The 23455-nt window shown below is 42.8% G+C and overlaps 1 protein-coding gene across 6 annotated transcripts in view; it reads left to right on the top strand.

Annotated features, from left to right (window-relative positions):
* mrtfab (myocardin related transcription factor Ab) overlaps positions 1-23455 on the top strand; it is a 46710-nt gene that overhangs the window by 12047 nt on the left and 11208 nt on the right. For all 6 annotated transcript variants that reach the window (XM_080049653.1, XM_080049652.1, XM_080049650.1 and 3 more), the window contains 4 exons: positions 15602-15667; positions 21043-21098; positions 21715-21790; positions 22394-22564. In XM_080049653.1, coding sequence (XP_079905779.1) covers positions 15602-15667; positions 21043-21098; positions 21715-21790; positions 22394-22564 — 369 coding nt within the window. The remainder of the gene's footprint in view (positions 1-15601; positions 15668-21042; positions 21099-21714; positions 21791-22393; positions 22565-23455) is intronic.

Here is a 23455-nt window from a genome sequence, read left to right as displayed (position 1 = left end):
CTTAGAGAATGTCTAAGCGAGAAATGTGAGCAGAGACTGTTCCAGACAATATGGTTTAGGATGAAGAGACTTTTGACTCTCTGAAATGCCATCTGTAAGCTTTTTCTATTTGACTGAATACATTATCCAGACTTGTCAACAGAAAAGAGATGGTGATCAGGACCCTCTTGGTCCCCTGGCATAATGACAATAGATGGGCCGTAGCTTACACCGCCATGTTTCTCTGCGACGCAGGCGCCACAAATGATCGCTTTGCCATGAGAAATTAAAAACGGCAATCTAATCTGATCCCACACAGATGGACACTTAAGATATGGGCCTGTGGTTAAGATACAATAGCAAGACAGTCAGTCCGTTAGAGGCTAGCCCTACAGCCCAGCAGCCATACAGGGAGGCCGATGGTTCTGTTACATAACAGGCTGGGAGGCTGCCAGCAGCAGAGGCTCCACAGCACTCAGGCTGAGAGGAGGAGGAGAGGAGAGGATAGGGTGACTGATAGATAGCAGGAATGAACATGAACAAATGTAGAATCAGAGTAATCTGAAGCATAAAAAGTATGTGTGGGGTTTATGTTTCAGTCCAACCCAATCATGCAGCTGCTTGGTTCCTCGCCTCTCTGCCAGTGGCTCTGTCATGGCAAGTCATTGTATATCAATTGTCTCAAGGAAACAATGTCCAATCAATAGAAAAAATGAACCAGTCATTACATGCATTACTTGTATCAACTTTCCAACCATGTTGTTTGTGCAGCTCACATTTCAGCTTTTCTGGAACGTTATACACAACAGGCTGAATCCAAACAACACAAGACCAAGTGTCGTAGCTTTTGGTAAATGTAAAAGCTTTCAGTCTAATTAACGTAGAGGCTGAAAGGTATTTATGCCAACGAGGCAAGTCAAGTGAGTGGGCTTAAATCTTAGATGTGTCCAGCGCACCACACATGCACCCACCCACGCGCCCATAGACTTCGCCTGAATCGCAATGTTTTGACACAAACACACACACACACACACACACACACACACACACACACACAAACACACTTCAAAACTGACGTCACCGTTCGGGACCAGGACATGCACTCACAGGCTTTGGTAGCCCTCTGTTTTCACAGTGTCCTGTCAGCGCGTTATTTCAACAAGCACCAACACATTCACATCTTTTGATTTGCGATCTGGTAAATTCCTGTTGGATAATGATAAGTGAGAGACTACTCAGATCACTAGCCTAGAGCTAGAGAAAAGCTCTTTATCAGCGCCGCAGGACTGCTTGTACCAGGAACACGGTGACTGCACACACCCACAGGTACAAGCCCACTCATGTAGCACAGGGATACACGCATATCTTACACCATGCACTACTTCAGGGCATATTCCCGCGAAACAGTGTTAAAACGCGCATCTAGGAGCTGCAGAGCATGCAAAAACACACTTTTCTGCACCAGCATTCACAGATGTCATTCTACTGTTTATAGGTCTTTGAACACCTGTATTGTCGTGGTGCCTGCCTGGTTTGGGCATAGCTGCAGCACACGCTGACATATGCACATTTATAAACAGTGTTGTCATGTAGCATCTTTCGAAGGACAACACTTTAAATCAAGTCGTTTAGCATTTAGCAGTAGATTGATGTACTGTTTTGAGATCACAGCAGGAGTCTTGAATCTCATTGTATGGCCGCACAAGCTGTAGCGACACAGCTTGTTTTGAATGGAGTAATGAAACAAGTAACTTAAAGGAGGGGGCGCCCCTTAGCTCAGTTGGTAGGGCGTCCCCCCCCCCCCATGGGCCTCGGCCAGCAGCGGACCCGGGTTCGATTCCAGCCCGCGGTCGTTCTCTGCATGTCACTCCCCTCTCTGCCCCATTTCAACTCTGTCTCTACACTATCAATAAAGCATAAAAATAACAAAAAAATATCTTTAAAAAAAAAATAACTTAAAGGATTTTTTTTAGTATAAATAGTTTAGTTTTTAGTTTATTGGTTTAGTAACTAATGCTATAGTTGGTTTGGTTTGTGTCTTGTCTACAACACAGCTTGCTCCGGTGTTTCTGAAAAATAGGACAGCGCTCTTAACTTTAGCTGGTGAATGTAGCAGACGTCATTGTGAGCTGACATTGGGACATTGTTGTGCCATGTGCTGAGGAAAATTCCCTGGTGACGAAATTATGAGACTGGGGGTGTAACTTTTCAACGTGTACTTTCATATACGGGAAACATATTTCCGGATTTGAGAAGATCGGGTGGCGAAAGCAAATAATTTAGTTTGATGTCCAAAATATTGTGGCAATGGAGTGGTCTTTCTCACACACCAACAGGAACCTTTGTTGATAACGGTCGATAACACAATCAGTGTGTGTCAACGCAGAGATTCCAGGGAAAACTGAAGAGGGTTACTCTCTTGCTCCCTAGAACGTGTGTGTGTGTGTGTGTGTGTGTGTGTGTGTGTGTGTGTGTGTGTGTGTGTGTGTGTGTGTGTGTGTGTGTGTGTGTGTGTGTGTGTGTGTGTGTGTGTGTGTGTGTGTGTGTGTGTGTGTGTGTGTGTGTGTGTGTGTGTGTGTGTGTGTGTGTGTGTGTGTGTGTGTGTGTGTGTGTGTGTGTGTGTGCCCAAACCCATCGAACAACAGCTGATTATGCCTGGATTGAAATGCTCACGGTCATTAGGAACTCGTCACTGTCACTCGATACCTCTTCACTCCCATGTTCACGTTCCCTCTTTTCCAAAGCGTTTTGAATGGCTCTGTGTGTGTGTTGCGTCTTTGTTTTGATTTTCAGTAGCGTGGCAGCACGGTGAAAACAAGCCATCTTTCAAGGTTGGTGACTTTTAATGTAGTTACCCTAAGGCCAGTATAGGATAGACTTATCAAGCAGACGCATCAGAAATGTGAACGACTGACCTTTTTTTCTATCGGCATTAAACCAGACCCAATGGAAACCACGAGGCTTTTGGAAGCACAGATAGGGGGCAAAGGGTTGTACAGTACTTTGAAAAGATTAGCGTGGCCTGATTTCTGTATAAAACAAAAGTTAAAATGGAAACCCTTTGTCCCCATTAAAGGTTGTCGCCCAATAAAAAGCCTTTTGATTTAGTCACTAAGGTAAATGAACAGGCAGGCTTTTATTCAATGTCATGTACAGTAACAGAGGAGGGTATAGGCCCGGATGAAGAAGCCTATAAAAACCCCAAAGAGGAACCTGATGTAAAACACTAGCAACACACACGGAGAGTAGCAGTCTTTTTTCATCTCAAATCTAGGCTAAAAAAAAACTTCTCTAGCCGACACTAGTATGCTGTAAACAACACACCCTCCACCCTCACTTCAACTTCTGAGTTATTGTCCTTTATGTCTCTCTCCACCCCGTTGTGCTGGTGGGCTCCAGTGGCCTTCCTTTGTAGCCAGCCAGCCTGTTCTTGAAGGACCGACATGGAACCCAGGCGTCAAACGAAAAGAGCGGGGCATGAGGTTAGGGTGTTCGTTACAATAAAGAATTATTTTCCGATGTTCGAGTTATGTAATAGTCGGTCATCGCTGGACAGGGAAAAAGAGACTTGGGGGGGTTGCGGGGGGGGGGGGTTTCTTTCACTCTTTTTTTCTCATCCTCGTTCTCTGCTCTTCTGAAAATCTCATTTGCTGAACAGGACCTCTCCTCCTCCTCCTCCTCCTCCTCCTCCTCCTCCTCCTCCTCCTCCAAGCCTTCAGTGTTCTCCGTTTTACAGTGAAGCTTCATGTTACCAGATGCTAACAGCTGCCAGCTGGCCTATGCCTCTGTTTTTTTCCTTCAACACTTGGGCTCTTATATACACTTCTCTCTCCTTCATCAGGATACAATAAGACCTTTAGTTGAGCTACTTTTTAATGACAAGATGTGACGGGGTGACGGGCGCTGCTGCAGTCTGGTCAATGGCTATACTCGACAAAGAAGCTTTGACCATGTTGGAGAGCCTTCTGTTACTTTACTCACTCAGTGCCTTGTTTCTTTACCCGCAACAAAATGAACCAGTGCTCATATGGCTTCAATTTTCTATAGTGTTCTGTGTCTGGTTGTCCACATGTGCTGCATGCTCAGTGGCTGCCGGTGTGCTTGTTTTATAGCTTCTGGAAATGTTACCTACATTTCCCCGATATTAGCCTTAAAGAAAAAGAAAAGAAAAACATATATTTACATTGGTGCAGTCAGTGCTGTGGATACATAGTATATTTGCAACACACTGGATCTTGACTGCATGGACTACAAAATATAGTTACGTATTATTAGTAATAACAGACATACCAGTAGCGTTAGCTGGATAAGAGATGTTTGATTGCAAGTTGGGTTATCACTTCTATCGGTTATGATAAGACATTAATAAGATCACTGGATGTGCCGACATCTCTAAGAATAGATCAAACAAAGCAATGAGCCAGAGCGGTCACACCAACTTATTATATAGGAGTGCACACTCATGGCTTTTCCTGTACAATTATTAGCGACCTATATATAACAACCTATAGTTTTCCTAAATCTCCAGAACATAGACCTCTTAGAGTAAAGTAAGGCTTTGCAGTGGCCATTAGCGTAGCCTACCCCTTTCCTCTCACTCACATTGTACACATTCTCCATGATGCATTTTCACTGGATATGTGACAGACATCATGACTTTCTCAAAGATGATGCAGTAGTTTAATAAAGCTGTACATTGCAAAGCAGATGCTGTGTTCTAAGCAGTTGGACATGCTTTCTGCTTTGTTAAGCCCGACAGCTGAGAATAGAATAAAACAGGATTCCTCTCTTGAGATTGAAGCAGCACCAGGTCAGCTAGAGTTCATGAATCCTTTATCCCAGAAGGACTTTGACAATTGCCTTACTGTAAAGCACATGCAGAGTTAGCCACAAGCTTCTGGTGGTGAGTTTACCTCTTCCAGAGTGGGCACAGTTCATTGAGTAACTGCAGACTTACTGAAGCGCTTTGTACTCGGGAATCCACATACTTCCCTTACCGTTACACACACACACACACACTACCAGTCTCCTCGGTGCGAGTGCCTTTGTTCAAATATCATTAACTAGATTCCTCTGCCTGTGTCTCAGTGCAGTTTAGAAATGTCAGAGGATCAAAAACTAAGAAATCCTGGGCCTGATGTCAGTGTTGAGTCATGGCTAAATGCAAACAGTGCTGGTAAATTCCACAACAGAGTGGGCTGGGGGGGGGGGGGGGGGTTGGGTGGGAGCTTGTACCAGGAAGTATAACATTAAAAAAACCACCTTCTGTTTTCCCTGCTGGAATGTTAATGGCTAGTCTCACCTAAGGTAGAGACTGGCACATTGCCTGTTTGGTTTCTCAGCAGGTCAGTTTGGTTTGGATTGGGTGTGTTTGGTGCTGATTTAAAAGTGTCCAGTTTCAATCTAGAGTACAAATGAGGGGTGTTGCTAGGTGCAGGGCTAGGTTTCAGAATACGACATAGCAAAACAATACCAGTTTTCGGCCTCGTTATTTTTGGGGAATGAAAACCTTTCTTTTACTTGTCTTCATTGAACTTGATACACTTATTGTCCTATAAATCCTCATTGTCCTATAAGTCAGCGTGTTGTCGAAATCCATTTTGTCAAAATCTGTTAAGCTTCTCATGATCGCAACCTGATCATAGTGTGTGTGTGTGTGTGTGTGTGTGTGTGTGTGTGTGTGTGTGTGTGTGTGTGTGTGTGTGTGTGTGTGTGTGTGTGTGTGTGTGTGTGTGTGTGTGTGTGTGTGTGTGTGTGTGTGTGTGTGTGTGTGTGTGTGTGTGTGTGTGTGTGTGTGTGTGTGTGTGTGTGTGTGTGTGTGTGTGTGTGTGTGTGTGTGTGTGTGTGTGTGTGTGTGTGTGTGTGTGTGTGTGTGTGTGTGTGTGTGTGTGTGTGAGTGAGTGCCTGGAAAAAAAATCCTATATACTACACAGCCGTTATTTTTCAGTGCACATACAGACAGGTAGCGGATGGTGAGGAGATAGCCACTGATTTTGACAGTTATTTTGACAACAAGCATTCTCGGGAATCACTGACTACCTTGAAATGGAGAATACTTTCTAAATAAAATATGGTATTAAGTTAAAAGTTCTCTCATTTAGATAAGGAAATATCTGGTCAAAGAACAAGTGCATATATTCTGTATGCCTAAGGTTCCAGCCAAGCATTTGATGCCAACTTTGGATACTTTATTACAAATGCTATGCTACTAGACACAGATTTATTGACCAATAAAATAATAAAGGTTATAAATGATTACCATCCCAGCACCTACATCAGCCTCTGGATAAACTGTACAGAAGAGAAAAGGATTGAGATCTTACTTATAACAGAATGATGAAATCAAAATGAAATTTTGTAGATTTAAGAGGAATATATTATGTGCCATTGAGGTGGCGAGACATAATCTCAGACATTCAAAGTGAATAGACAAGGACACCTGAGGTCAGGAGGATTTTTGTCAAGAGGACTCCACCATAGACCTAGATAATATTCATTGAGCATTTTGAAAGAAAATTCTCAAACCACTTCGTATCTGATGAGTTTTCCACATAGGCTCCTCCTGTGCGGTTACCCTTGAATGGGACTAGACCGGTCCTGTTTGTCGGTGATGATTTGGGGGGGGGGGTGGGGGGGTTAGCGGAAACTACTAATTGTTGTGGGACGGTTAGTGGAATGTGGCCGGCCGGGTAATTGTTTTGGGCAGGTCTTGACTGAAGGACGTCAACGTTGTGCCAAGAAGGTCGTGGTGACCCAAGGTAGAGAAAACAGAAAATATTTGGGCTTCATTCCCTCAACGTCAGCGACTTTTTTGAAGATATGCGTCATAGCGAGGTCATGTTGTATTTTTGGAGCTGTCTGGCTAGTTCATTGTGGGACTGATATTTGGGATGTCAGAGCAAGTAGTGGACAGTAGTGTGTGTTGGTGTGTGTGTTTAGATTGATTTTCGTCGCTACTGGACTTCTAGATTTCTAAAAATTGTATCAGTCCCATAACCAAAAACTGTAATATTAAGATACCATTTTACTAGGAAACAAAACAACCAATGTTTTAGCTGTTCATGTCCCCAGTGCTCCAGGTTATGATGACCGGCTCAAAGCTTTTGGGGGAGTTTTTCATTCATTCGTACATCTACAAGGCCCTCTCTCAAGACCCTCATATGGTATTTATATCCTGTCTCCTTGCAATAAAGCAGTGTTTTCTTTTTGTTTTATTCCCAGAAATGTCTTTCAGTGACAACATACAGAAAGACCCAGATAAGGACGTCCAAGGCCAAATAGCTTGACTGGAATGTTCCCGGAGCCAAAACTATGACAGCTAATTTCTCTTGCTAAAGGTTAACATCGAAGTTTAAACACTGGAACCCCTTCCTAGAATCAGGCCTGTGACACTGTTTTTAGCCATTTTAGTGGCATGCTAAGCTAAGATGAACATGGTATATGAACATTGTTCCTGCTTTACCATCAGCATGTTAGCGGAATCATTGTGAGCATGTTGCCATCGTAGCTAAATTAAATGAATAGTTCCTATGCTTAGTGTTGCAATTCCTGAAGTGTTCTATAGCTATGAATTCAGGTGTAACCAACCGTCCTTCCTGAACAATAGGGCCTCTAACCTGACCATAAAAATAGTTAATGTCTGCCTTGTCCCGTCGGTCAAGATAACGATGATGACACATCACTTATACGTAACTGATGAGCTGTAAATTAATCTCTGTTCATTGTGTTTATGAAAGACTTATCACAATACCAGAGCTGGCTGTTGAAAGAAAGTTCAAATGAAAATGTTTAAGGAATCAGGACATGAAGCCATGAAGATGAAAATAAACAGACATGTTTCGTGTGTGTGTGTGACTGTATGTGTGTGTGTGAGACTGTGTGTGTGTGTGTGTGTGTGTTGCCCGAGATTGGCTCATCCCACACAGCGACACCCTAATCCTATAGTGTGTGTTGTCATCTCTTGCGTTTCCTGCCCAGGCTGTGAATCATAACAGCAGATGGACTTTAACCACTTAGCTCACAACAGACAGTTATTTTAGATAGACCAGCCACGGTTTGTTCAAGGTGTGTTCTGTGTTTTCAGGTGCACCGCAATCATGTGTGTGTGTGTGTCACCTGCACGATAGAGCTGCTCAGTACTGGTGATCGCCCATGATGTCACACACTGTGCTGCTGAGTTTTCATGTTTGATATTTATATAGATCTTTTGTTTTATTAATGTCTCCACTCCACGTGCATGTATAGTGAGATGGAAGATACCAAAGCAACGTATCTCCCTTTGTGTCACGCTTCATGAAAAATGGATCCAGAAATGCAGCTTAAAAGTGTGTGTGTGTGTGTGTGTGTGCGTATTTGCATCGAAGGCCGTAATGTTGTGTGCTTCCGAGTAACTCTACCCTGCGAGTGCACAGGTGATACCAAGCTGAATATAGCCCCTTTATGGCCAGCTGGCCTTGCTATTTAAAAGTGGAGAGAGGGGGGATGGTGGGGTTGCCGGCCAGGGACGGCGTTTACCATCGGCATTCTGCGGGAGCCACAGACAATTTAGTGGAGTTTCAATCCCACTAGGATTAGGATTCATTCATTCTTGATTCTCCTGTCGCGCCAGACCACTAAAAAGTCTCATTCCTTGATCGCCAGATTTGCCTTTTGTCAAGGGCACTGTTTAAAAAAATAACATATAAGACTTGCATTTGTGATTGGGTATCAATCAATGCTTCCAAAAAGTCATTTGTGTGTGTGATTCATCCCAGTATCAGATTTACCCCGAGCATCTTTGACAAAGGTCTAGTATGTCGGATGAGGTCATCACTGAAAAACAGTCGCTGCCATTTCCACTTAACTGTTCACAGAGCGACTGAGTCACCATTTTTTAGTGCTGGCCTAAGTCGTTAAGAAAGCTTACTAGATTTGTCTTATTCTGTATGCTGGGTTTTTGTGTTTGGTATGGGAGAAGGTTTTTGGTGTGGCAGCCCCCCCTCAGCCTGTAACAGTGAATGAATGGCAACAGCTGAGCAGGAAAACTTTATCGGCAGCACTCCCGGCTTGTGTGTGTGTGTGTGTGTGTGTGTGTGTGTGTGCGTGTGTGTGTGTCACTGTGTGTGTGTGATTCAGGAGGAGCTGCAACCAGAGCAGTCTCTCTCTCTCTCTCTCTCTGGCGAGCTCACTGCTGTCCTCTCTTCCTCCGCTGCCGCTGGCCTCTTTTCAGTTTCCTCCCCTTGGGCTCACTCGTTTATTTTTTCCTCCACGACTCGCCCTTACGGATTGGTCTTTCCCCGGCGCGTCGTCTCTCCGGGAAAAAAGCCTTTCGCAGAGCCATCGTGACTCGCCGGCTCCCACTGCAAGAGAAGGAGAGAGCAGGAGGAAGAAGAGAAAGAGAGAGAGAGACAGACCTATCGATTACTCTGATACACAAAGACAGAGGCACTACGCGAGAAGGGAAGAGGCGAGGCAGTGTCAGCATTTCTCCTTATCTCGTCTGGCTTTTAAAAAGAGATTTTTCTTTGACTTGCATGGGAGTCTTTTTGAAGCGATACATTCTGGTCCTCCCCTTGGAAAGAGAGGACAGCTAATTGAAGGGACAGCAGCTGCAGTATTGACACTTTGGAGGACTGCGCTTTGGTCCCCTCTCCAGCCGCAGACAGCCAACGCTTGGGACTTTGGGAAAGGAGGGCCGCCTTTTTGAATGAGAAGTTCAATGTTTAGCAAATAATTGATCCCCAAATCTGAATGATAATGCTGGACACCAACCATTGCCTGTCCTTTGAACCCTCCCCCCCGGGCTTTCCTCCAATGGGAGAGGAGGACATGGAGAAGGCAGGACTGATCCTGGATCATGACAGACACGTCTATCACAGCCTGAAAGAAGGTGGGCGCTCTGGAGCCGGACATAGTCAGTACAGACACAAGATATGCCTGATGTGATTTGTGTTTATGCGACTCAGCATGCAGGGTCATATCAGTACTTTACGGCTTCACATAACTAGGTAATGGGCCTTTGTTAAAGAAGAGCCATTTGGTTGTAGGAAGGAAGTACAAGTGGTTACATGTTCTCTCTGATAGACTCCTTTAATAGAGCAGACTTGACCGCTGTTTTAAGTTTAGGAAGTGTGGGCAATTACTGCTGTGAATGACTGGGCCTGTGCTGTTACAGTCACATCACATGTTACTTCAGTCTTAAAGGGGCCCTGTGGAGTTTTATCGTAAACATCAAATGAATGTGTACATTTAGCATTAGTACACCAGAAATCAGTATGTTCATTCTTAAGGCCTAAAGAACCAGTTGAATTGACTTTTCTTTCTCATGAAACATTAGCAATACTTTGAAAAGCCTCCATTATGAATGACTTGTTTGCAGTCTTCCGCCTCTTCCTTGCCTTTGCTGGCACGTTGCTGCCAATAGCTGCAGTGGGAATGTGTGTCATTTCAAGTGTGTGCTCATGTGTGTACAAAGATAGAGACCCACTCATGAAAACATTTCTCCTGCGCGCTACCAGCAGTAAAGAACTTCAAATATCTAAGTTAAAACCCAACTGGACTTACTAGCAAATAGTTGATACTTGCATAACAGTACTTAGTTGTTGTAGTAGTAGTAGTAGTAGTAGTAGTAGTAGTGTATTTGAGGTTGTATAAAATGTCATGTTGTGGCACTTACTACCACTAAACATTATTATGGTTTACAGTCAGTGCAACAGTGAAATAAGCTTCAGCTTGTTTAAAGTCGGCATTACAAGCGAAGGCCGGAGGTGAAGACAGACATTCCTGTGAGGTTAAAATATTTTGAAGTTTCAGGGATTTTTGCAGTAGCATAAAAACAGATGTCTAACAATGTCAATGTGCCTACACTACACTCCAGCTATACGTTGAAAAGCCATTCCAGCTCTCTTTTGTTCCATATTACTTGAAATTGGAGATAACTAGTGCATGCCAGTTACGCGCGTTTGGAGTGCATTTTTTTTGCACTGTTATGGCAGCGGCGCACTCTCCTATCCTTTCTAGACTAGTTTTCATACAAACCCACTGATCATGACAACTTCACAGTCCGCACTACACTCCTTAGGGTCCTAAGCAGCACACCCGCAAAGAGTGAAGGCCGATGGAATGATTGTATGACGAGATATTTGAAGGACAAAAAGACAGATATTAATATAGGGACATCTTTCTCTATGGTACGATGATTAGTATTCACCACAGCCCTCCTTGTTGTCATGTGGCTTCCCAGCACAGTGCGGCAGTGCCAAAAGCAGCGGGAGTGATGCCAAGGTGTGAATGGCCTTAACCTTGTATTGTTGGTCGCCCTCTAGCCGGCTTTCCATTCTCACGGATGTTTGAAACATTTGCTGGGGTCAGGCACCGCCACCGCGTTCATCTCTCTGTTGAACAGATGCTATCAAACTAGCGCTGCTGGGCAAACCATGAGCTCATGCAGTAGAGCATCGACATGCTTTCCACATTGGACACGGCCTGCGTAGCGTTGGTGCGTGACGTCTAGGAGGCTTCATTTTTATTAGCAGTGTGATCACGTCTGTTTTTCCGTCATGGTGTGCCCACTTCCTCAGCCAGTGCGGGGATGGGCTGTCTGTGCCTCCAAGCATGTTGCTATGATCAGTGTGTGAAGGCCGTTTTGCCGTGCCAGGCCTAAGGGGTCTTTGGGGACAGTGACGAACACAGACATGTTTAATCAGATCTAGTGACACGCGGCGCACAGCAGCAGGATTAACCTAGTTGGCCCACCAACATCTTGGCTCTGCTCTCTAACCTCTTCTATCTCCCTCCCTGATGCCTTCTCTAACCTTTTAATCCTAACCCCTCCACTTCTACCGAGGTCTTGTGCACAAGTGGACAGTCGTGTATGTAAATGCCGGTGTCGGTGTATGTAAAATCAATTCCCTAACTGCAGACATCATTTTTTTATTGTCTTACTATTTACACAATAACTTAAAAATTACCCATTTACACAAAAGACATTTAAAGTTTGGCAATTAGAATAACCATAAGAGCCTTACGTTTTACGCCTCAATATTCAAAGCTATAGTGCGTAGTTTCTGTCCCCATGAGTAATACATGAGTTATCGCACATGGATTTTATACCTTTGCTGTACGTTCAGATTTTTGTCTTGGCAGTAGAATTAACAACTGAAACATCCCGTTGGGGCTTCTTGGGATTTTAAGTTCCTGCGCCAGTGTCGCTGGGCGACACCAGTTTGTAAACGCTGCCATACTGAGAAATAAGGAGAGAGTTTTGTGAAGCTGATAGGCCTGCACCTGACTGTTTGTCAATGGCTTGAATGTAGCCTCCTTTTGTTGTTATGAAAACGTTACGTACTCTATTAGCGACTCTATACTCTGTACTCTATAAGTGAAAGCAGAACCGTGTAAAAACAGAATATCATTCTGAAAGTGAAGCTGTGCTCTCTCTCTCTCGCTGTCTCGCTCTAACTTTATATTCTCTGTGACTTTCACTGCGACTCTGGCGAGAAGCAGGTTGACAAAGTGGTTTTTAAAAAAGTGATCCCGTTACCAAAAGTAGCCCAAGCTTGATTGATTCTGTGTCCTTGAGAAAGAAATGAAAGTTGTCTTTCATTCAGCATTGCCCCAATCTACAAGCTGTAAATGTAGCCTCTTATCTGCTGTCTCGTCCTTTGTTTTTTTATGACTGCGGAGGACAGTTTTGGCTGTGGCCTAGTATCCCAATAAAAAACAGCCCTGCCTTCTCTTCTCATCCTTTTCTTAAATGAACCAAAATGGCCCCCCGAACCTGAACGATCCAAATTGATCCATTAAAAATGACATAATTTGTCTGCATCACTACTGAAAATATATGATTATATACATGAAACCAGATAACTGTAAGATACCAAGTTAGGGCAGTAGATCAGAGATCATTATGCACTGCATTACCTTGGTTATATTAAAACCCTCATTACATTGGAACTGGTCAGGATTCCCATGTCTTCTCAGCCTCCTACGGTTGTCTTTTTTTCCTATACTGCATTTAAATAAATTCTACAAATGGTCGACTTAACAGCTGGGAAAACTTATTTTTCTAAATGTGTTTTTTTAATGTACTATATATATTAAAATATGGGTTAATCATTTTGGATTACAGTGATGCGTGTCAATGAGTAATGATCTTTAATATTGTATCCATCCACACTGCGATATCGGTTCATACTACGTTCACACACACTATCAGTACGAATGTTGTCACTTGCCGTCCTGACACCAATGCAGAGCTTACTGTATGGTCCTGATTCTAGAACGTACCAATGATTCTATTTGGTTTTGGTTCCAGTACTTGTCTGTTAAATTAGTTGTTGATTTTGTTTCCACACATCGACCCAAAGTTTCAACACCGCTGCAGCCTTTCACACCTTCACTAGAACGTGTGAGGTGACACTTTGAGACTTCTATTTAAACCACTGTGAGAATGGCTGATTAAAAACCACTGTGTGACCACTGGACTAAAGGGCTAATGCAAAGACTTCCAGTTCGCTTAAAGAGAGAGAGTGCGGGAGAGAATAAATAAATGAACTGAGTGTCCTGTCGGCTCCAACAGAATATGAGGAGCGAGCAGCGGGATGTGAGGCTAGGATAGTGGGAAAGTGTAAGATTCTCTTTCCCAGAATAAACCTCTTCCCTGGAAGTGCCAAGTGCTGCGGCCTCTTATCCTGTACTACCATGGTGTGCGTCGTGTGTGTGAGTGAGTGAGTGAGTGTGTGTGTGTGTGTGCGTCTGAGTTCTTGTATTTGTGTGTACGCATGATCGTGAGTCTCCTAAGTGTTTGGCACTGAAGGAAAACTAGTCTCTTGGCTGTCGCCCTGGTGCAACGTAAGCATGAACTTGCCTGGCTGTGTTTAGGTCTCTGTGTTTATGTCGCTGACTGTGGACTGACATATTATGCTTTCAGAGAGGAGTCTCTAGTGCTGGTCTGATCCCTCAATCCCTCAAGATGTAGTGTGTAGTACACACTTGTAAATAAAACACAGAGAGAGGCTGGGATTGGCCACCGGGATTTGGAGCCAAGGAATGACATTTAGCTGCACAGGCTCTGACGTTAATTCATGGGCCCTGCAGTGTTTCTCTCCAGGCCTGGACTGTTTGTCATAACAGAGGGCTAACCCAGCAGCAACCACGCAGGACACAGGCTAACTGGTAAGCTAGCCAGCCAAAACCCATGATGTCACTTTGTCAGTGAGAAGGAACAGGTGCTGCTTGGGTAGCAGGCACAACCCCGACCCGAAATGCTTGGCAAGCCTCAGCTGTGTGTGTGTGTGTGTGTGTGTGTGTGTGTGTGTGTGTGTGTGTGTGTGTGTGTGTGTGTGTGTGTGTGTGTGTGTGTGTGTGTGTGTGTGTGTGTGTGTGTGTGTGTGTGTGTGTGTGTGTGTGTGTGTGTGTGTGTGTGTGTGTGTGTGTGTGTGTGTGTGTGTGTGTGTGTGTGTGTGTGTGCCGACGCGCGCACACTTTCAAACACAAATACCCCTACAGTGTGAACTGCTGGTGCATATAAAACAAAAAGGGTCTCAGCTGAGTGGAGCTGAGCTGAATGTCTGCGTCAGTCTGATTTTATCACACTCAGTAAACTTAAAACCAGGGTGAACGCTCACATCTTCAGTTTTGAAATGGAAACAGGCTCCTGCCAAGAAGCACAGTGGAAGTGTTGTATAGGTTCCTTGTTCACCTCAGAAAAACCATCAGACCTCAAACAAGTGTCTTCACTGTAGCTTGTTTAGTTTGTAAGTTGTCTGATTTAACTGAAGGGTCCAGCTCGCGTCCCCAAATTCTGTTGTGTTGCAAAGAAACTGATAATGCCGCAAATGATGAAATACAATGCAACTTGTCCATAATTAAATTGCTATTCTGTAAAATTCTATCATTCTCTCTTCATCTTGTTTTCTAATTGGACGATTAATTATGATTAAGAGGGTTGAGTTAAGAGCTAATGAGGGGGCGAGCTGTAAAATGAGTTTCAATTTGAAAGGTACCATGATGAGAACGACTTGTCCTCCACACAATGCACAACCGTTGAAATATTGTGTGCCCACAGAAAGGTCAAACATTGGCAGACTTCTTTTTGTCTAGCGCTGTGTTCCTTAACGGGCCTCTAGTGTTATGTAACAAGGGCTTCCTGTTTTGTAATGCTGTGCCCTTTATTCACCTATATACACTCTCAAATTCAGACTTTTATAGTTACAATCTGTTTTGGAATTGTTTTTTTTTTTTTGTCCTTCTTCTGGTTTCTCTTTTACTTATTCCTTGATTAGAGATGACGGCTTATTTTTTTTCAAACACACATCTGCTCAGACTTGGCGCACAAAAAAAAACAGAAACAGGAAGTATGTAGTATGCTGCTGCTGCTGCTGCTCACACCCTCCTTGTACCCGCCCTCCTCTGTTGCTTCAAAAAATAGAACAGCAAAAGAAAGGAGGAAATAGGAGGATAATTTGGGTCCACTTCATGTCAGCTTCAATGCATTGTGAGGGTTCCCTGTGTGCAGATAATTATCAGAGCGGTAGAGACAATAACAGACGATAAGGAAGCATCAAGAGCTCAGTCGCTTGCACTTTCTTCAAATTCTCACCCGGCCGTCACTGACTGTGTCTTGTCCTCTGTCTCCATGCAGTCCTCCAGCTTAAACTCCAGCAGAGACGCACACGAGAGGAACTGGTCAGCCAAGGGATCATGCCACGTAAGTCTCTCTTTTATTAAGTCTATGATGCTCTGCGATTTATTTTTTTAATTCAAATGTCCTTGTTTCTGCAAACTTGCCTTCTATGGTTTCACTATCCCTGTTTTCAATTGTAAAACTTGCATACATCGGTTGCATTGCTACATCTACAGTGAGAGTGTGCGTAAAGAGATGTATATGGTTAGCACACACTAGAGAAGAAGCTCAAACTGACCCAGTCTCACCTGAAGATAGATTGTGTTTGAGTGTATGGAAGATCTTAGTGTTATGATGCTTTATAGAAAACCTATGCAGACTAAGGCAGAGTGTCTGTGCCCTCTGAGCAGTGGTCAAAGTCTTCATTCTTTCTTGATGCTACATCATCAAACTGTATGGCAGAGTTTGATTGGGTTTTTTACATAATGTTAACACTGTACAGGTCAATTGATTCACAAAGTGGGCCTCGAGCTATGACATTCCTGATCTCATATCTCTATTTGGTTGCCTGATATCAGAATGGCTTCAGGGAACACAACATAATGAAGGCTGAGACTGTTTCTTGCATCTAGTTTTGCTGAAAATGTCAACCTTATCTGCATGTATTATCGGTTTGTGTGTGTGTGTGTGTGTTCTGCATGTGTCAAAATTTGGTGGCGTCTTTGCAGCGCTTTGTGTTATCAAATAGGGCAGCTTCCTCTTCTCTTCTGTATCCACTTCCTGTTTCACAGTTCCGCACACATCACAAGAGGCACAGACATCTTCTGTTTTCCTCTCTTTTTCTGTAGAATGTAGAATATAGGCAGCAAGTAAAGTACCAGGCTTTCTTTCCAAGAAGACAGTTCTTGTTTTAATGTCAGTTATATATACAGCCTCAGACAGTATGGTAGTGTGATGGTAAGGTGAGTGTTGGGCTCTATAAGGGGAGAGAGAGACTAAAATTGCAATGAATACCTCGTCACTTATTGCCATTTACCAGATACAAAATTTAAAAAAGTGCTCTTAAAGGTTGGACAGCACAGTACTGGCTGTTGTACACTGCCACTGCTGTCAGTTAGCGGTAATGATATGAAGCAATGGATGATTTGAATAACGATATGTCTAACACTTAACAATGTTATGAAGTGCTTCACATAGGAAACTAAACCCAGACGAGGCAGATACAATGAGAATCATTTAAAAATGGATGTCATATCAGTTCACTTAAATGCACTTAAAGTAACTAACGTGGCCCAATGTGCATTAAAGTCCATTAGGTATGGAGAGGACACTGGACTGACCAGAATCCATCTTTAGTGGGCAGCATTGGAGTCTTGCATTGGACTATTTAGCCGTTAAAGTAATCTGTCTGTCTTTGGTCTTCCTCATGCAACTTGCCTCCAGTTACAACCAGACAAGACAATATGATTTAGTGAAGTTTTTTTTTTTTTTTTTTTTTTTTTTTTTTGCTGGGAACTTAAGTAGGGTCAGTTTCTAGTTCGACACCAAATCCCCACACTGGTTTTGCAGCAGTGAGGGGTGTGAATGAGTAACTTTCCATCCTCCCCCTCTTCAACCACTGTCTACGTGTTCTTCAGCAAGGCACCTGCCCTCTTAAGTGGCCTTGGTTAAGCTTTGCATTTGAATTTGAAGAAGAGAATCATTTTGCTGGTTATGGAGAGTTTACATTGATATAGATATATGGCATAAGCATTAACAACATCCCTGTGTCCTGAGTTCAGCCATGTTTTTAAATGCATACAGTGTGGTAGGGGTAGCTGCTGACTGATACATTTGAAAGTTAGATATTGGGCTACAATTTCTTTTTATGAGATATTCTGTTGAGACTGTAGCTGTGTCAAGGTAATAGAGTTGAAGGTAAAGGTTCTTGCAGTATCGGTTCATCTTCCCACTAATTTTTATTATTATTATTTTTTTACATAAACCACACGACTACAGAGCGGCTCAAAGCAGCACTTAAACATTGCTGCGAAGGATGAAATACTATGAGATACTGATACATTTAATCGGCTTCTAGCAAAAGCTCAGTTTGTGCCCACACAAAAAAAAATACACAATAGCTGTTTAGAGTTCAGGGGCCGTATTCACAAAACATTTTATCTTAGCGCTAAGAGTACTCCTAAGGAGCACTAAAAGTTCTTAGTAAGGAGTAATTTCTTAAAACCTATTCACAAAGCTGATAAGACCAACTTTTACTAAGGAGTGGGAGGAACTCCTAAGCTAAGACTAGAGGGCGGTGTTGACCCTGTTGCTATGGATGATGTCATGTTCATACCTTCTATGCCCACAGTTATTGGCTGAGAGGGAATGAGAGCTAAGAGTGAATTTATGATAGAAACACTGTGGGAGATATCCATATCGTGTCGCTGTATTAAAGTAAAGAGTTTTTATATACAATTAATGACAAGTGACACTGATTTAACATGAAACCAAGATACTGCAGGGTTTCCCACACATTCGTTCAAAATTAACCTACAAAAGCGCCACATAGGTCTATTCATTTTAAATTTTACAATGATTTGAATCGTAAAAAATATCCTCATTGAACAGCTGCACGCCATGCACTCTCACTGTATTTCTCTCAACGGCGGACTATGCAGCAATAGTCAGACAGCGACAAACCAGGAAATTCACAATTAAGAAACAGCCGGCGAAATCGTAAAGTGCACGCGGAAGGAAAAAGGCGAGACGCGCAACTATACAGTAGCGGACCTGTGGAACGGAGGAGATGCTGCGAAGCGCCACATATAGGCCTACTGTAGTAACAAATTAAACCCAAACGTGACACCAACAGTAACTTTCAGCGCATCGTAAACCCAAAGCAACTGCAGGAAAAGGAACTTAATAAGTATTTTCTTATATAAATGTAATAAATATAAATGTGTCATCATTTCTAAATATAGCTTTACTAAGATCATTAAACCCTTACAGCTATTAAGGTACCTTTTGTAAAGCTCACTAGCATTTAATCTCTCCAAAACACCATCAAATGGTTGTCTGTGAATTACTCTTAGTGACTTAGGAGTCCTCTCGAGGACTCCTAGCTTTTCATAGATTTAGGAGCTAGTTTTAGCGCTAAAATGCTTTGTGAATTACACTTATCTTAAAAAGTTAGGAGTCTTAAAATTAGGAGTGAAACGCCCCTTATTTTTGAGAGTTACTCCTAAATCAGGACCTTAGGACCTACTCTTAGCCTTAAAATGTTTTGTGAATACGGCCCCAGACGCATTATATCTACTTAGGAGAGGAGTTTTGAACTATTCTTTTTTTCTATAGCTTTAGTAATTAACTAAGTCATTTTTATTTGCTCATGCTTGGCAGCTCCTCAACATCAGAATGAGCCATTCTGCCACATTAGAGGTTGGGGAAACTCTGGGCTTTATCGATGTCCATGATAAAAAATAAAAGTGCAGAACAGTTTCCACTGCACCATCTTCCATTCATTTCAGTGAATAATGTGACTTCCTGACGTTTAGATTTTCAATAAAAGTCCAAACAGATATCAGTTGAACCCCTGTATCAGGAGCGAGAAATATTTAGTTTCAGCGTTAGTGACGGGGTTAGCTGACCAGTTGCCTGTTTTTGTTGTGATCTGGTCCGTCAGTTATATCACACCTGGTCATGCGCTAGGTCATCTTCTTTTAACGTCGGGGTTGTGACATGAGGAGTACCTCCGGGCTGCCTCCCACTCGTCTGTGGAAAACACACACACACACAGTTGTTGACGCCCCGCTTGTAGCAAGTGTGTGTCCACACTCACACTCACCACTTTGGCTGGTATTTCACCAGCTCTTTCTGGACCACGTTGCACCATTGTAACTGCCACTGTCCTCTCAATATCCTTCCCAGAATAGAGAGTACATGTGTCTTTTCAGCAACACGTCACGTAACAGTCAAATTATAGCTTTTAATGTCAATTTATTTTACAATTTATTGGATTTGGCCAGTCATGATAATAAATGGAAAACTCTTCTCTTGGCCCATGAGAGATGACATTTTTTTCCATGGATCTGGATTCTGGAATGTGGTTTTCTTGAATTTAGAAATTATAACTCAATAATATTTAACGTCTTTGAAGTAAATCATTTTTTTTTGGGGGGGGGCTCTTTATCCTTAAGGCTAATGGACTCTAGCTTTTGAGAAAGGTCCGTCCCGATACAGAATCTAGGCTGTATGTGTCTATTCACTCACACACACACACACACACACACACACACACACACACCGCATAGATGTACACACGTCCCCCACCCCACCCATGCACTAGGTACAATACACACACACAGTCCTGGCTATAAGTGCAGTGTGGAGTGAAGGTTTTCTTAGTGTGCTGCAGTCTCCATCCATCAGTCCTCACTCTCCTCTGTCTCCCTCGCTCCTTTTTAAACGATCCACTGCAGACTACTGGACATCAGGAGTGAATGTCTCTCAGATTCCCAGTTAATGTTCATCTCCCAGACTTACTGATTCACACACACACACACACACAGTCGGCCTTTGAAATAGTCTGAGCCGTCTGCTGCCTACCAATCTCAAAATACATTGCTGAAAGTCGGTGCGCTTCATCTGTGTTTTTATGTTAAAATAAACTCTAAAATTATAACGAAGGACACACTGAGTCACTGGCGAAAAAGAAAGCCGCACAAATAATGTGGAAAAAAAACTGCATGGAATAACGTGACCAACTGAGCTCCCAGAAGGCAGTATGGTTACGAGTAGGATTATGAAAACTGCTGAGTTAAGGTTTGGGGAGGGAAAAATATCTGGTCATCATTACAGTAATGTGGTTTGGACTGCAGATTTGTTCCTTTTAAACATTGTCTTACTGTACTCCTGCTGAGCCACCACTGACTACAACACTTTTCCCAGCTGCTTCTAATGTAAAGAGAGCGACGTGATGATAACGTGACTGGGATCTGCACTGCGTAGGAACAGGCCAAGCAAATCAATGGCAACAATTCATTTTGTGGTGCCTGAGGTAGCATTCACTGCAGAAAATGGTTGTTGTAATCCTGCGCACACAGCATGCTGCGGTGGCCTTCCTTGTGGGCTCTGACCACTGATCGGTTGTGTAGTTCAGCATAGCTCTTCTGAAACTTTTGTGTCCTACAGCCACTTCTGCTTTGAGTCTATCTTCCTCTGTAGCTTCTTCATCTGATATTAAAATGCTGAAAGGAGCATCCCAACTCCCATCAGACTGTGTGTGTGTGTGTGTGTGTGTGTGTGTGTGTGTGTGTGTGTGTGTGTGTGTGTGTGTGTGTGTGTGTGTGTGTGTGTGTGTGTGTGTGTGTGTGTGTGTGTGTGTGTGTGTGTGTGTGTGTGTGTGTGTGTGTGTGTGTGTGTGTGTGTGTGTGTGTGAGAGCTCTTTTCACCCATCTTCTCTCCCTCTCTCCGTACAGCACTGAAAAGCCCGGCAGCCTTTCACGAACAGCGGAGGCTTCTGGAGCGAGCGAGGGTGAGTGTCTCAAAGTACCCAGGGTTTCCTGCTTACTTAATGGACTTAATGCCTTGTTGAAGCAAAACATTTACTGTATGTGTGTGAATAGCATAAATCACAAAGCACTCTGTGAAATTGAATTCCGCTGTAAGTATAAGGCACTTACTGTATTTGCTGATGGGAAATAACAAGTCGAAACAGTAGCCGCCAGACAAACAGTAAACCTCTTCAGTGAAAGAGTTGCACTCACAAACAAGGGCTGCTCACCAATATTAGGATGTTTTTTAATAACCAACGTTACTCTTGCTGCCAGCAAGCAAAGCTGCTTGGTGAAGATTGCATCTAGTCTGTTGTACTGTTATACTCTGTAACAATATGCTGTAATTGATGTTATGCAATAGTAGTTCAACAAATACCTGGTTTCTATGTGTTAAATAAAATAAAAAATTACATAGTAAGCATTAGCAACAATAACCACCTGTACTGATTTCACATATTAGACACACTTTTTGGTGAGGATACATAACATTACAAGCTTTAGCATTGAACTGGATTGTAACAAGCGTGTGTTTGAGATCCCTTCCATCATCCCCTTGCTTACATCTGCTACCCGTCCACAATGTGTTCCCTTCAGACCGAGGACTATCTGAAGAGGAAGATCCGCAGTCGTCCAGAGCGCTCAGAGCTGGTCAGAATGCACATTCTAGAAGGTGAGTTTTTACCTTCGTAGGTGGAACTGCGCTTTTAGACTAAGAGTTACCATGCTAAGAACGAAAGTTTAGAATGATGAGGTTGAGTAAAGGTTAGATATGTGAAACTTCATAAACAAAGACCATACAGTAAAGAAAAACGGAACCGATTCCTTGTGGAAAGGTTAATGTATAGTTCCTAGTTCTATATTAGCTGTCATTGAGTTAAACTGTGTTTTCTAATAATTTGATGTCACTGCATAAGTGGAAACTCATTCGCCTGATTCAGCCACATAAAGCAAAGGCTTCTGTTACTTGAGAATGACAGAAGGCCTTTCCTATGCTCAATTGTGTCAGCTAGCAGCTGCTTTGGTTTTGGTTTGGTTTTTATATCAAGTTTGAATTCCAATTCTGGATTTGAATTAAAACTTGATTGCTTAAACTGGAAGTTCTTAAAAGGGCCTTAGAATGTATGATTTTCAGAGAATCATCTTAAGCCTTTTAACTGGGATTATATGTGGATGCACAGTTCACGTTCACAAAACATACCTGGATGTGTCTTGTTGAATGAATCGCTCGATGACTAAAATTTGCATGCATGTGGTCTCGCTGTGTCCACCCCAGAGACGTCGGCAGAGCCGTCGCTGCAGGCCAAGCAGATGCAGCTGAAGCGAGCGCGGCTGGCAGACGACCTCAACGACAAGATCTCCCACAGACCGGGTCCCATCGAACTGGTCCACAAGAACATCCTGTCTGTGGACTGCACTGTGGATGAGGAGGACGACTCTCCACTGGGTAACATGACCACACTGCTCACTGTCTAACCAAACCTTTCACTTACTTCATGGCATTTTACAAACACAGCGTTGCACAGTGAGATATACTGTTGTAAGTTGTAGCCTCTTTGCGCTTCACAGTATTACCGTTAAATATGTATAAGTATATACAGAACATAAATACAAATGTTTTATTTAGAATATAAGTTACACAGTTACTTACACATATACTCTTAATTATTCAAGTATGCACCTAAAAGTATAGACAGTATTGGAATGTGCAATGAAAAGTATTTTAAATTCTTATGCAAAAGTAGTTTGGTTTATTGTGGGAATAAGAGAAGTGTAAAGGTAGTGGTATATAAAATGTTTAATTAGAAAATTTAGTTGCTGCAGTAAAGATTCAAAAAACACACTGACAGTCAAGTTTGCCAATGTGTACACACATTACATACAGACAGACATGCTGGCACAGGGATGCTTTTTGCCTCATTCACTTGGCAGGTGCTTGCTGAAATTATTAAAGCCAAACAGATTAGAAAAGAGTACAGGTGCAAGTTCAAACATGTTCATGTCTATTATTGCGTTGCCATTGTACGACTGACTTGGAGTACAATTGCACCACCTCTAAAATCTATTCACGATCGAACACGGGTTACGTCTGAACACACCTTTTAGTCGTGCACATTTCAACATCCAGGTATCTACACTCATTTGCAATACGGTGCTTTAAGAATAAGTGTATAAACAGACACACACATTGCTTAATAAGTCCAGGTTGCATCATACTACAGGATGTGATGCCACAAAAACAACTTTTGACTAACAACTCAGAAATGACACAACAATTAAGTTTGGCCATAGTCCTGTTTTGAAATATTATCAAACCTACACTCTTGCATAACTTCTG

This window comes from Ammodytes marinus, assembly GCF_949987685.1.
Source record: "Ammodytes marinus genome assembly, chromosome: 20".
Taxonomy (NCBI): domain Eukaryota; kingdom Metazoa; phylum Chordata; class Actinopteri; order Uranoscopiformes; family Ammodytidae; genus Ammodytes; species Ammodytes marinus.
This window is presented reverse-complemented; position numbering and strand designations above follow the sequence as displayed.